The following is a 14,610-nucleotide window of genomic DNA, read 5'->3' as shown; positions in this document are numbered from 1 at the left end:
GAAACTCGGATAAATGTGGGGACTGAGTTTGAAGAGCCCGTGAGGCCTCACGGTGTTGCGGTTGTCACTGTCACCGACAGAGCCCGTGTTCATGACGCCCCCTTCCGTCACCCCCCTCTCCCCGTTCTCTCTCAACGTGTCCTGGGAGAAGCCGCCGGATGACGTCACGAGAGGGCAGGTTGTGAGGTACGACATCAGTGTGATTTCGGAACAGGCACCTCGGCAGTCCCCTCCGGTGGCGTTTTCACAGGTATCGTTCCGTTCAGCTACTGTCCTTTCAGAACCGAGTTACGTCTTCCTTTTGACATTTCCCAAGTTCGCAGAACACAGTGACGGAATTCTCCCGTATACGTTGCCGAAAGGGGACATTTATTTCCTGCTGCAATGCTGTATGTGCAAAGCTCTCCTATTTATGTAACTAACTTTTTCTGATACAAGCATATATTAATACTACGTTGGTAAAATTTTGTTTCATAAAATTTACCTTTTCCACTTAAAATATAATCCTTAAAAATGATGGCAGAAGCTGACTTTTGATAGCTTTGTACCATCCTCTTCCTTGGACATGCAATACTGCTTTTAGCCGGTGAACAATAAGTTGATATCTATGTTGTATGAATGCTATTAGAGATATGAATAACATTGCTAAGAACATTTAAACGTGCGTTTTGCGTACTTCTGTTTCCTTCGGGAAAATCTGAGGAATGGAATTCATCACAGCTCGTAGCAAAGGTTATGATGCTCAAGGTTTGGGGCAGATGATGATCTACTGCCTTGCAGTAACTCCTAGTCCAGCCAGCAGTAAGGAGAGTGATGGTCATGGGTGACAGTCACCGAGGCTTTCCTGTGTACATGCGCCAGTTCATTTCACAGACGTGTGTGTGGACACAAACTCAGAGGATGAGAGGCTTGTGTGAGCCTGTGGCTGCCCCAAGTTTCTCCATTGGCCCATTTGAGCAACGTGCAGGTGGCCAGTGACAGAGACTGGCCGGTGTCAACCAGACAGGTCTTTCTTGGCTGCTTAGCGCCTCTACTGAGGGCCATGTTCTTTGAAGGGAAATGATGTGACAAAAAGTTCTTCACACTTGATTCCCTCTCCCATGAGTCTTTCGCATTCCCTTTCCCCAGACTTTCTAGTTCCTCATCTTTCAGTCCTTTTTCTTTGATGCCCATGATGAATACAGCTAAGTCACTGTCACATGTTGGAGGTGTATTTCACCTTGGGACCCTCCCCTTTGCACTCATGTGGATGATCAGATTCACCGCCTGAGGTTCTGCCCATCGAGAGGGTCTTCTCACTGCTGGTCTGTAGGGCCATCCTGGAATGTGGCATCAGAGCAACTGTCACCCATGTCTGACTTGCAGCCACATTCTAAGACAGACCATCCATGAACCAAACCACATTTTTCTGCTTTCTCAGGTTTTAAGAGCTCTCCAAGGGTCACAGGTGCTAGCTGAGTTCAACCCCCAGACTGAAAGATGGCTCGGGGGCTGGACTTCCTGCTTGCATAACATGTTGTGCCTTCTGGCTTCACTTAGGTCCATTCCTAGGTAACCTCTTCCGTTTTATGATGGATTTCTGTTGGGCCCACCTGACCTTAAGACTTGGCATGTCCCGCAGAACCCAGCTCATGAGGAGCAGCTTCGGCTGCATGGCCATTGAATGGTCCCTAGTCAGATGCTCGCTGTAAGGGCCCCATAGCACCTCCGCCCACTACGGTCACCTCGAGTAGCATAGGATCTGCTAGGCTTTGTGTCCCAAGTGCCTGGTCTGCTTGCCCACAACAGTGCCCTTCCTCCTCACAGTGTGCCCAAAGCTGGTGGCATCCCGTGTGACTCAGGACCTTGGTCAGAGCAACATTCCCACACATGGAATATGTTGTCCTCTGAACATAAGACCTTAAATAAGAAGCACCATAGTGTACCTTGTCCTGAAAACAATTTTGTTTTTTAAACATCTACACTAATTCCACCAGGATTGTTCTAAATATAAAGTAGGTTTTAAAGTTGTATTTTTAAAGAAAAACTTAAAGCACATGGCAAAAGCAGCAAAGTTTATATCTTTAATTCCATAAAAGCCATTTATGATTAGGTAAAGAATTAATAATTCAGTGTTTGATGTTCTCCTGATTTCTAAATGTAATTGCAATGAAATGGTATCACAGTTTTAAATTATTCCTAGGTGTTTAGAAACTTTAAAATCACCTTTATTTCTGAAAACTCTTATGTAAACAATATAATTTATATTCCAGTTACACTGCTTCCTAGAACTACTCACCAAGGTTATGAAATTTTAAATTCAAGACCCGTGTAACTATTTCAAATGCATGTTATTGTACTTTAAAGGGAAAATACCCAGAAAATTACTCCACCGTTACTAACCTTTACAGTTATCATATTCATACAATTTACTTAAGTTTATGAAAGATTTGTTGATTCCTTAGAAGAAATGGTTGTGTACTTGCGTGTGCTTGGTGTCAAACTCTCCACTTCAGTTACTTTCCTGGTCTACAGACCAAGAACATTTACATGGGTGCTTTGATCAATTCTAGTTATAACAACAGGGCCGGCTCTCGGGGCTGGTTATTTCATTACTTGTTTACGGACTAGGTAGTTCCTCTCAGTCTCTGTTGCTCAGGTCTGCTATTTTCATCTGCAATTGTGTGATAAAGGCAATATTTCAGAAACAATATAACTGTTTGATCTAATCTGTGTATGCTTATTTGCATAAAAACAATAATTGAGAATTGATCTCATGTGGGCGCTCAGTAATGTGTTTACTTTCTTCTCCTTTTTTTTTTTTTTTTTTAAAGAGCACAATGGGGTTGATTTAACAACGTGACATCTCTCTCTATGATGCCCATCAAATAGCATGTGGGCATCACCGCATTGGGGTACTTTTGGCCAAACCCTATGGTTTTAATTGGACTTTTTCGTGGTAACAATGACAGTGTCACCATCCTTTATCTCTGCCATTGGTGACAATAACCATGTCACCATGCTGCTTTATGGGGCAATTACTTGCTTTCCTCATTTATCCGCTCAGGAACTGGAGTTTAACCTCATAAAACAGTGTGGTTATACAATTATCAATTAAACCCTAGCTTGTTGAGACTCTTAGCAAAAAAAATTCTTTTTCCTAACTGATTGGCCAGCATTCCTTTTGTCTGAATTCATGGAACTTGGACGGCCAGGGTTATATCCTTCACATCAATTACCTACCATCTAATTTTTTTGAAGGTGTTGGCCACCGTTGAATCCCAGCAACTGTCGTACGTTGTACGCAGACTGAAACCTTACAGAACCTACAGCTTCACTGTTTCTCTCTGCAACTCCATCGGTTGTGTAGCCAGCACTCCAGGAGCAGGACAGACGTTAGCAGCAGGTAAGCCCCTTTCCACAGACATGAAAAATACAGCGTGCATTTGTAGACGGCCGCCTCCAAAGCTCAGTGCCTTCTCCAGTCTGGGCTTAGTATTTGTCTTTTTTGCTCTTTCCTGCTCCCTTATGAATCCTGATTGCTATTCACCTTGACATTTTTAAACAAAATAATAAACTTAAGATTAAGAGGCACCTAGGGCTCCTGAGTTGTAGCTGTAGCATCATAAGAAATATAATTAGATGCAGAGTAACTCAAGGGCTTCGCCACCATCCTGGGTCTTGGTACTCCACGCACCAGGGATAATGTCAGTGCTGCCGTTGTCCTCGTTGGTTGCAGTGACGTCCTGTGGCCTCAAAGGCAGTGTACCTGAGTGCCCTGTGCAGCTCCAGTTTTACTTACTGGCCGTAGGCTCAAGGCCACGTCTGTCCACTAGAAGACTACTGACCTAGCACTGACCTAAGTCCCCTGTTTCTTCTCCCCGTCTCTCTAGCCTCAAAAACTAGGATGTAGAAATGTGTTCTCTGAAAGCCGTGAGATGCACGAGTTAATTGACTTTTTAAAAGATGATATTATTATCTATATATGTAGGGGAGAAAATGATAAGCCAGAATGCCAAGGCTTGAATTTGGGCTCTGCTGTGTGCTGTCTGGGTGACCTTGAGCCGTTTATGTCACTTCTGTGCCTTGATTTCCCAATTTCTGAATAAGGAGAACCTCTTTTACAGGGTTCTTAGGAGGGCTGAAAAGAATTAATACATGTTAATTATTGACAGCAGTGCCCAGCACAGACTAAACCCGCCATAAACATTATTTCTTGCCAGTCACAATGTAACTGTTACAGAATGTCTACCTTTATCAAAACCAGGAAGTTTCGCTTACAACCTCCGTTTCATAAGGTTGTTTTAATACGGAAAAGACAATAGAGAATCCTAAACCCAAAGAAAGTACTACAGAAATAAACCTTAGGAGGCTGACGTCTAAAAGCATTTGTTTTTCAGTTCTGTAAGGAGTACGCCATTCAGAATTACATGCATTTCAAAGTTCTGCTCAAAAACTACAAAGTTCAAATTTGTTTGTGGCCATATAGAGTCAACAATGTGCCACAACCACATTGTATTTTATTGTGAATGTTTCCCTCAATAAGCATCTATTGAAGGCTTACTACCAAAAACACTGTGGGGGATTCAAAGGAAATCCGTTCAATTATACCTTATTTGTGTCTGCATTAACGTGCCAACAACCTACAGATAGGATCGACCCCATGGGGGCATGTGAGGAAGGAATAAAGCTACAGGAACAGAGGATATGGGATAGATACCTGTGATCAGCATTAGGAAAAGAACCTAGAGAGAACAGAATCAGGAAAGTCAAGGGAAGAGAGAATTCTAGAAGGAGCATGTTGTCTGTAGTGTCATAGGCTGTAGGAAAAGTGAGAGAGAAGTGGACCACAAGGAGCCGGGGTCATTGGCAACCCTCTAGAGGGCAGCTCCCTAAGGAGCATGTTCGGAGCAGAAGCTTTGCCGGGGAAGATGAACTGGTCAGTTCGAAATGTGTGGCTCTTGGTGCCTTGCCCAAATTTCCCTTCTACTCAATTTCCATTAGAAATTGCATTAATGCTTGTTCCCTGGTGAAATCCTTTCTTATTGCAGGACACATTACTTTAGTCTTCCTCCGGAAAAATGTTTATTTCCTAACCTCTTAGTCTGTTTTGTCAGAACTCTCTGAGTCTTCATCTGCCAAGCAGAGAGTGAAATCACTTGCATGGAAAAATGATTTTTGCTTGCTGTTTGAATTAGTATAAAATCCACCATTTCAGGGGTATTTAAATCAGCAAGCATGCACTTACTTGTTTTTATTGAATTGCAAGGCAAAACCCAGCTCTCACAAGCCCAATATCTTTCTTACCTCTTTATGCTTAGTAAATAAGGATTTTTTTCTAAAATTTTCTTAAGATTAAACATCTGGATGTAACATCTGTATTAATTCATAGGAGTAAACATTGGAAAAGCCAATTTTAGAAAAGTCAACAGTTTTGATGTAGGAAAGGACTTAAAAGTTCACTTGCAAAGTTCTGTTTCTCCTTGGTGTTTCCCTCGTAATAAAATTGCAATTTGGAGGGAACATATTACTCCGATGAATTTTAGTGGATCAGTCAGAAAATTTCAGTGTTAAGTCTAAATGCAGTTCACATAAGCTTATTATTGGGGATCAGAAGAAGCCAGCCACATCGAAATACTTTGTAAGAGTACCCAAAGTCAGAAGGCGTAGTCAGCCTCTTCACAGTGCAAAATCACGAAAATATGTTTCTTCCTTAAATCTCAGTCAGAGAAGTCAAAAAGATACTTGTGAAGATTTATCTGACTGCTGCATTACAAAGCTTGAGAATTGTGATTGGCTCTTTCAATATTTGTATTTCAATTTGAGATACAGTTAGAATTGGTGCATTTCATCCAGAATATTCTGTTGCTGCCCCTCTGGTTTTTGGGCCGCAGCAGAGACTGAGATCCTATGGGTGGGAAGGGTGTGTCCAGAAGCTGTCCCTTCTCTCTGCATTGCAGAACCTTCCAGCAGGGTCTTTGGTGGCTTTGGAGTTGCTTCTGGAGGTAGGAGGGTAAGGAACTGGTGGACTGGGTCCTCTTAGAGGCCCTGGGACACATTTAAAATCACCCTTTTAATCTAGGGAAATTTGTGCATGTCCATCCTTTGCCTATTAAGTACACTTTTAAACCTTTCTTTAAAAGAAAAATTTCTTCTGGAGATCCATTTCTGGAGGAACTATTTCCTTGGCCTGCCATAAACTGACCTCTACCCCGAGAGCTTAGATGTGCCCATCTACCATTAAGCAAGTAATTAGCGGTGCATTAAGCTTTTTTTCTGAATCCAGAGTAAAACGTATAGGCTTGTTTGCTGCTGGGCTGCAGACAGACATTGTTTTGCATGCAGGTACATAAGTCTTTTCACCGTGAATAGGACCCAGAGTGATTAAACAAGCACTCTTAATATGTTAATTTATAATTTTAATTACAACAATCTTGTATATATAGTCATTCGTGAATACCAATATAAATATTTCTCTTTTTTATTCATAATGCATCAACCAATCATCCAGTTACTTCTCTGAGGTGGCTCCTTTTTGTTTAATAATACAGGCTTTGTTCTTAGTTATGAATGCATTTCCTTCGCTCCCATCTTGAATAATCCCTCATTAAGCGAGTCCCTTTCTGCTCCACGCTGAAACGGAAAAATTATCATGCAAATGTGGCATGCCATATTAGAAAGCACATTACCAAACACTTTTGTTGCTGCCCTTCAATTAGTTTCCCTTCTTTGAATTTAATTCTATTTGTTGTTCAACTACTGACTGGATGTACGGACTCATGAATCCGAGGCCGCTGCCAGGAAACCGGGGGGAAATATCAAAGCCTCTGTGAAGAGCTGCGGAGGCGAGCTGAAATGAATTCGCCTCACCTTTGACAAGAACACTCGAACAGCACTGGGACCCTCGGATGACTCCACTGGGCTAATTACCCAATTATTTATTTCAAGCATAAAGGCACCGCTTTACCATCAGAGAAGCGCAAAGCAATCTGAGCCATGTGCTAATGACAGACGACGTCAGGACCTTCTAAGACGAACGCGTCCTGGCAGGCTTGTCCCACCAAGTGTTGGCGGGGCCCCCCCTGAGCACCGGCGACGCCATGACGACGTGGCAGGGCTCGCGTTGGTTCGTTTGGTTTCCTCTTTTGGAAATACTTTTACCCTTTTATTTACACTTTGAAGCGCCGTGTCAAATTTCCACTGCTCTTCAGCCACGTTTCAACTGCATTTCTCTTGATGAAGAGCTTTTGGTGCAAAGCAATACTTTTTAATTGCCTAATGATATAAGTCGGTTCTTGGGAAAGAACCGCACATTTAGGAGTTCATTTGCAATATAACTGAAAAATTCATTGCATGGCAGTAAAACAATTTACTGTTAATTACGAGGAGAAGAATTCGCGGCAGCATGCTCACAGATTGCCATGAATCATGCGGCACTCCTAGAGATTTATAACAGATGTGTAAGTGGGATGAATTAGCAGGGTTTAATAACAGAGACACAAATCATGGGGACTTCAAGGAGCTTTAATTGATATACTAGAATGTGACGGGCATGAATCACTCAGCCATTCAACAGCACTGGAACATATGGTCAGCACAATATGCTGCCTCTTAAATCGGTTGGTGAGTCGTTGGTCGCCCCATATGGTGGAAGCAATATATTTTTCATGATTTAAAAAAAAAAAAAAAAAGCATCCATTTTTTAAAGAAATAGGATTGCAAAGTGTGTTTGTTATTGAACGGCCCCCTGAATGCCAAACTTTTTTGAAAAAAATGATTCTTTCTTTGTTTTTATTTATTTTTTTAACATGGCAGCTTCCCCAAATAAATTGCGACCTGTAAGGCCTGAAGGTAGTCTGAGAAGCACATGGGCGCTTGTTGGCACATTTGATCCACGGCAAAGCCTGTGGAAGAGCAGCTGAGGAGAGCGGGGACTGTCAGGGAAACCCTTCAGACTTGGGCAAAGCCAACGAGAGGACGGAAATGATGTCACTTTCAGAGAAGTTCAGCAATGCCCTGATCTGCACGTAGAATAACAGGAGCTGAATGGGAGACCCTTAGGAAGATACGCAAGTGGCTGTGATAATACTGTGACCGTCCCCCGGACCATGTAACAAGGGGGCATAACGTTTTATATCAACTTCTTGATGAAATGTTCAGTCTTTCGGGAGCTAGATTCTAAAAGAGCCCCTGGCAGACCATCACCATGAGGGTCTTACCAATCCGGTGTCACTCTTGAAGAAATAGTGCAGAACAGGAAAACAGGTATCCTGGTGTGATCCGGTACCTGGTAGCATGCAAGCATTTCTTTATTGAAACTGGGACCCAGAAGCTTTCAGCAAAGCTTTTGCAGCGTTCGTAAATCTGACAGCCTTAAAAAAGGAGTATTGCAGCCCTAGAACGGTGGCTGCCAGAATTTAATGTCAACAATTAAAATTTATTTTGATCCTTACCTACTGTTTATTACTGTTTGTATACACAACAGACCTTACTAATACAGAGATGCACTATTAGACGGAATTGCCATCTGTTCGGAGTGAAATGCTGGCATCTGTCTTAGACGCTAAAACTAAAATGATATTATTTCTAACAAAACAGAATTAACTGCTTTTACTCACCAACTTTAATTGTGAATGTGTGGGTGCACCGGAGGGAAAGACTGGAGGGTGAAAGACAGAATGACCTCTGTCGCGAGGCCTGTATGTAGCTTTGTGACTTCAGTGGTAGCAGCACTTGGCCTTTTTGGCACGCAAGAAATGGAGCTCAAAAGTCACACTTTTTGAAACACTGTTTAGCTTTATAAAGTACTAATTATAGTAAAGCCTTAAAACACCACCATTGCAATATGTAAAAATTGAATCATAGAGACTATAGGATGCAAAGTATTTTGAGGGGTGTGCCCTAAATATGTGCAAGGAATGAAATTAAATAGACAAACAAAAAAATCCGAAAAAAATTGCCATAGATTCCACAGCGATGCCTTTAGGAAGGAAAGCAGAAATCGTATCTTCTCTGTGAGATTATTTTTAATTTTGTCCTACACTGACTCTGTGTCTTATAAAAAAGGTCTCTAGAAGTTGGAGAAATGGTAATACCAAGGACAGTGATAGTTTCCATATGGATGTTGAATCAATGCTGCTACTTTCTGAGAAGCCAGACTTCAATTCTGTATGTCACCAAATAATAAACTGTGTCGCACCAGCGTTTAATGCATGTACACAGTGCATTAACTGTAACTGTAGTACATTTATTTGTGCTGGAGGAGTCTTGAAAATGATGAAAAAATCAATACATTGCTGTCAGAGAAGCAAGTGTTACGATGCATTTAAGTAGTTAATTGCAGAGGCCCCATAAAAGCTTCAAGTTTGGGTAGCAAGAATGTCATAATTACAGTCCCAGCCTCTGCCTTTTATCAACGGTGGGCTTCAGGGAACGAGCCCGCGGTCTTCACTGCTGCTGCCGTGAAACTCAGAGACCAAGGCTCCTCCTCGCTCTCCTCATGGGGGACCCTAGCTACGTGCAAAAATGACTGTTGGTCACCGGAGTGAGGGCTCATTAAGGCAGGGTGTACTCTCACCAAGGCGGTGAGGTCCCTGAAAGTAAGTCCCTGAAAGCAGGGCTCTCTGGCTTGTCGCTATGTCCTAGGACACAGAGAAACCATCTGTGGACACGCTGTGCTGGGACCAAGGAACATGCTGGCTCAGCGCTGAAGGGGGCACCACGGAGGGCTGTGGGGATCCATGTCCTGCACCCCTCCCGGTTCACTGATTGAGAAGCAGTCGCGGCACTTGGAAACCGGAAGAGATCCTAGACACATGCAGGCCCACTGCGCTCCTCAACAAATGGGGTACTGAAGACCCCAGAGACCAGAGAACGGATTCGCCAGTGTTCCGTAATCAGGGACTTCCAGGAGCCAGCCGAGAGCCTCCGTTTTTTCCTCCTTTTCCAGATCAGTTTCACTATCCCTACTCCTTTCGAAGGAGGCTCATACAGAAAGAAGGGAGCAGAGCAAGGGATTCTGTTCTTTATTTTTCCTGGCCAGAGAGTAGACAGTCAACGAGGCAACGCTGAGTGACCTCTGAGAGTCTGAGGGGGGGGGGTGGTCTTTTCGTCTTCGGACCGCTCATGGGGGAGCAGCTGAAGTGCGTCAGTTGCCAACTGCGTCTCAGAGAGAGAGTCAGAATTATTTTCTCTTGACGCACCGCCTGAGGACGTCTGATGTTAAGTTAGTCTGCTCCCCGCACTCCTGAAATTCGGGAAGCCTATTTCCTGGATCCCTGTCTTCATAATGGAAAGCTGATGATGTTTTAAGACGTGGTCATGCAGTCTTCATAGACAACAAACTCTTCCTTGGAAATAGAGATTTGATTTTAAAGACTTGTCACCAGCAAGAGTTTCTGCTCATTTAGCCTTCAGCTCTTATCCAATGATGTTCAAACTCCACACTACATAAATTTTGCAAGTGTAAATTTATGCATAATGATGTGCTATTAATCAGATTATAAAGTAATAAATGCCGCATAGAGAAGAATATATATTATCAAGTATTTTATAAAAGGCTACTTATGAATAGAAGAGACAGACTAGCGATCAGATTTCAGAGCTACTTCAGATAATACAAGAATATTGTAATTTTATTCCAAGTCAAAACAGACATTGCATGTTGTTATTCTTTGAAATGATGGATATTGAAGTTCCATTTTATACTTCACATTTATAAGATCTTCTAAGTAAACACATAGATTTTGAATGTGGGTGAACTGTATTCTTTTATGATACCTGATTTGAAAGATGTGCTATTGGGTAGTAATAACAGTGCCTTGTATTGCTATAGAATTTTGTTTTGTAAAAGCTAAAGTAATTATGTGTATGGTTTTTAAATGCAGTTATTGTCAAAATATTCCACTGAAAATTTATCCTCATGCCATAGATGGGAAAACTGAGGCAGATATGTTTTAAGTGATTTTTTAAAAATCATGCAGAATTAGAAATTAGAAAGTGAAATTTAATCTTTAAAAGTCTGCAGAGCCCTTACCATGATTCTATGTCATCTCTTAATTTACTGATTTGAGATTAACTAATTTATACCTATAATCCCCTCACTTTGGTATCTGACAAATAATCTTTTATCTTCTAGTGCTTTTATGTTTGTGAGCATGTGTTTAACTGTTCAAGAATATGTATGTTTCTTCTCATCATTCTATGAGACAGAGAGAGAGAGAGAGAGAGAGAGAGAGAGAGAGAGAGAGAGAGAGAGAGTGTGTGTGTGTGTGTGTGTGTGTGTGTGTGTAACCAGTCTAATTTAACTGGCTGCAGATTCCCCCTGTGGTTGTAGCAGAACTCAGAAGGTAATGGCTCAGTAGGGTGCTCGCCTTTCAAACAGGCTGGGTTGACTCTTCCAAGTGATACCACAACATACCAGCAGGAAGGTGGTTTGGTTTTGTGTTGTGCTTTTTTGTTTCTAAGCAAGAGAATTTAAAAACTACTTTGGTTTGACTTCCTCTCTGTAGCTCACTTCCTAAGAATAGGGTAATTGCTAGGGGGAAGAATTTCCCTAGGAATCTAAGTTCTCTGCTAGTTGTTAGAGTTCAAATATTCAACATCAACTTTAGTGTTGAAACTGGAAGAGAGCCCTTCTGGGATCCCTTTAGTGTGAATGTTCGAGCACTTGATATCTTGATATCTTAGAGGTCCCTCAGACTATCTTTGTTTTATTCATTTTTCTTTCTGCTGTACTGATTGGTAAGTTTCCACTAATCTCTCTTCCACGTCTCTGATCTGTTCTTCTGTGTTAGCTAATCTGCTGTTGATTCCTTCTAATGTGTTTGTTTCTTTTAAAAAAAATTAATTATTGTATTCTTCAGGTCTGTTTGGTTCTTACTTAAACTTTTTTGTTGTTGTTGTTGAAGTGCTCCCTAAGTTCCTCTCACGTTTGATGAACAGCTGTATGACCATTTCTTTGAATTTTTTATTGGGCAAGTGACTTATTTTCATTTCCTTAGGGTTTCTTTCTGGGGATTGTTCTTGTTCCTTCATTTGAGAGCTATTTTTCTGTTTTCGTTTTGCTGGACTTTCTGTGTGTGCTTAAAACGATTAGACGAAACAGCTGTGCCGTCCAGTCTCGGAAACGTGGCCCTGCGTAGCAGCTGGCCCTGTGGGGACCTGCGCAGGTGTCTGTGGCAGGCTGACAGGAGCCTGGGAGCAGGTGCCCAAGGTGCACTGAGCTGGAGCAGTGCTGGCTTGGGAGGCCAGGTGCCCGGTGCGCGGACGCCCAGGTGACCCTGATGGCTTCCTGGGCTCCATGCACGGGCTTCCCGAGGCCTTGCAGGCCAGGGGAGCACCTGGCTAGAGGCCCCGCCCACCGACCGAGGTGGACCTCGGCGAGCCCCTCCCACCTGGGGAATTCGAGCAGCTCCTGGAAAGTTCTGCGGAAGCGCACACGGGCGGGGGAGCGCAGCGCACCTGCGTTCCAGCGTGACACGCCGAGCGCACGCGAGGCTGCGCGTCTGCAGACGGGCTCCGCGGCCCAGGTGTAACAGGTGTTTTCTGACCCGCAGCCCCCGCCGGGCTGCGGCCCCCCCTCCTGGACGGGGCCAGCAGCACCGCCATCCGCACGCGATGGCCCGCGCCCGCAGCGCTGAACGGCCCGGCCCCGGTCTACCAGCTGGAGCGGAGGGAGTCGTCGCTGCCGGCCCCCGCGGCCCGCGTGGCCAGAGGCGCGCGCTTCCCGGGACACGGGTTCTGCAGGTTCCCCAGCGCCACTCTCCCCGCCAACACGGACTTCACGGGTAAGCGCCTCGGACGCCCCTTCATTCCGTTCATTCCAGAGGCGCCCAGGCCCCAAGCGTGCCGTCCCTCCGATGTCCCTTTCCGATGATGTTTACTCTGCCTGTTTATAGAAATACTGATTCAGCCGTTTGAGAGCTTTAGCTTGAATGTGGCGACATGTCTATCTTTTTAGTATTCTGGGGGGAAAAGTGGGGTTAAGTGGAAGAAAGAAAAGAAAACAAAATAGATGTGGAAAGGCTGTCTTATCGGGTCAAAGTATGTGCTAAAAACGGTTCTTGGACACAGTTCACCGGGTGTTTCTATCGGAATATGATTCACTGGCTCTGTGAAAAGCTCCGGGGGGAGGTGAGTCTCAGAAATCCCCCCGCACTCTTGGACGTTCTCAATGCACACCAGGTTACCGAAGCCTCTAAAACAATGTAAGGAAGCTCTTTAACTTTGTTTGGTAAGTATCCCTAACGCTTATGTGATGTAACTTTTTAAACAGAGTATAAACAACTGTTAATACCCCATGTTCTGTGGAGAGCATTACAGAAAAAAGCTATTTCAGGAAAAACATACCTTCTGTGGGCCAGCGCTAGAGGCAGCCAGGGGAAGCATTTGCTTCAGGCACAGAATTTAAAGGCACCGGAAAACTCAGTAATCGATATAAATAATATTTCAATGCAATCATTTTAAAAAATGAAGTTCAATGCAAAGGGATCTCCAATAAAATATCAAAAATGTCAATAGAGACAGCATCCAGCCCTGCCTCATTTCCTCCCCCAGCTCCTGGTCTTCCTGTTACTACAATACCCTGGGAGTCCTGCCATCTCTGTGATTTATGGCATCTAAGGGGACTGTTTCACTGTAGGAACAGAGAAGTAACTCTTCATGATTCCTACTTCACTTTCCCAACTTACAACGGATAAGACACGTGGTATTCTGAAAACTCAAAATGCTGTGGATTTAATCCATGAGAACATCATTTTGGAGCAAATAGCTCACCTGGCAAATGCTGCATGGGTTGAGGGCAGCGAAGTGGAATTTGCATTGTAAGACAGAGCTTGGTTATCGTTGTTTTATTTTCACCTAGCAGAGTAAACAGTTTGCTCTTAAGTGAGGCTGGCTGCTGATGTCCGTTTGTGATGAATCGCGAGGCCCCTCCAGCTGAGATACGTTGGGATTAATGCGTGCGTAAGGACTGGCCCGAGTACATCAGTGTCTTCACTGACAGGCAGCCATTGAGCTCCTCTCAGATGCTAACCTGCTGCTTAGTATTTGTAAAAGTCAAAGGAAGGAAAAGGAAAAAAAAATCTATGTGGAAAGGAACCTGGGGATTAAAAGCAAGACTTTTTCTCCCGTGGAACTAGAAACGACCTCCCTGGCCCCACACGTGGCTTGTGATGTGTTTCTGAGGGGGGACAGCGTCCGTCCCCCGCACCTGGGCCGAGCCCGGCGAGTGTGGCAGCTTGCTTTTGCTGGCTCGCCAGCGCACAGGCTTTGGATGGGATCGCCTCCTGTGGCAGCAGCGAAAGACAGAGTGGCATGTCCACCGTTAATACGTTTAGTCGTCTGCACTGTCTCCCGAGCCGGCCATACACTCCGAGGGGCAAGGGCTCGGGGCAGATGCAGCGTCTGGGAAGATTTCCAAACCCTGCTTTAAAAAAGTTAGGCCGTGAGCACCAGCCTCACTAAACAGGGTCCTTCTGTCTATAACGAAGCCTCCAGCTGCACCGTTGGAAGGACGAGGCAGGGAGACCACAGTTTTGGCTTGAACTGCTCCCTGGTGCTTTGGGGACTCCTGGGGAAGAAGAGATTCTTCTGCACCGGAGCACATTCTGGGGCAACACCTGCTCCTTT

The 14,610-nt window shown here is 44.0% G+C and overlaps 1 protein-coding gene across 1 annotated transcript in view; it reads left to right on the top strand.

Moving 5' to 3' along the window:
* Window positions 1-14,610, top strand: part of USH2A (usherin) — a 462,824-nt gene that overhangs the window by 121,623 nt on the left and 326,591 nt on the right. Inside the window, exons 18-20 of the mRNA XM_090263490.1 lie at window positions 81-250; window positions 3,241-3,385; window positions 12,537-12,767. Of these exons, the coding sequence (XP_090119616.1) occupies window positions 81-250; window positions 3,241-3,385; window positions 12,537-12,767 (546 nt within the window). The remainder of the gene's footprint in view (window positions 1-80; window positions 251-3,240; window positions 3,386-12,536; window positions 12,768-14,610) is intronic.

Source organism: Furipterus horrens, unplaced genomic scaffold (assembly GCF_987537825.1).
Source record: "Furipterus horrens unplaced genomic scaffold, mFurHor1.1.pri manual_scaffold_15, whole genome shotgun sequence".
Taxonomy (NCBI): Eukaryota; Metazoa; Chordata; class Mammalia; order Chiroptera; family Furipteridae; genus Furipterus; species Furipterus horrens.
Note: the sequence above shows the minus strand (reverse complement) of the source record. Positions and strands in the feature narration are given on the sequence as shown.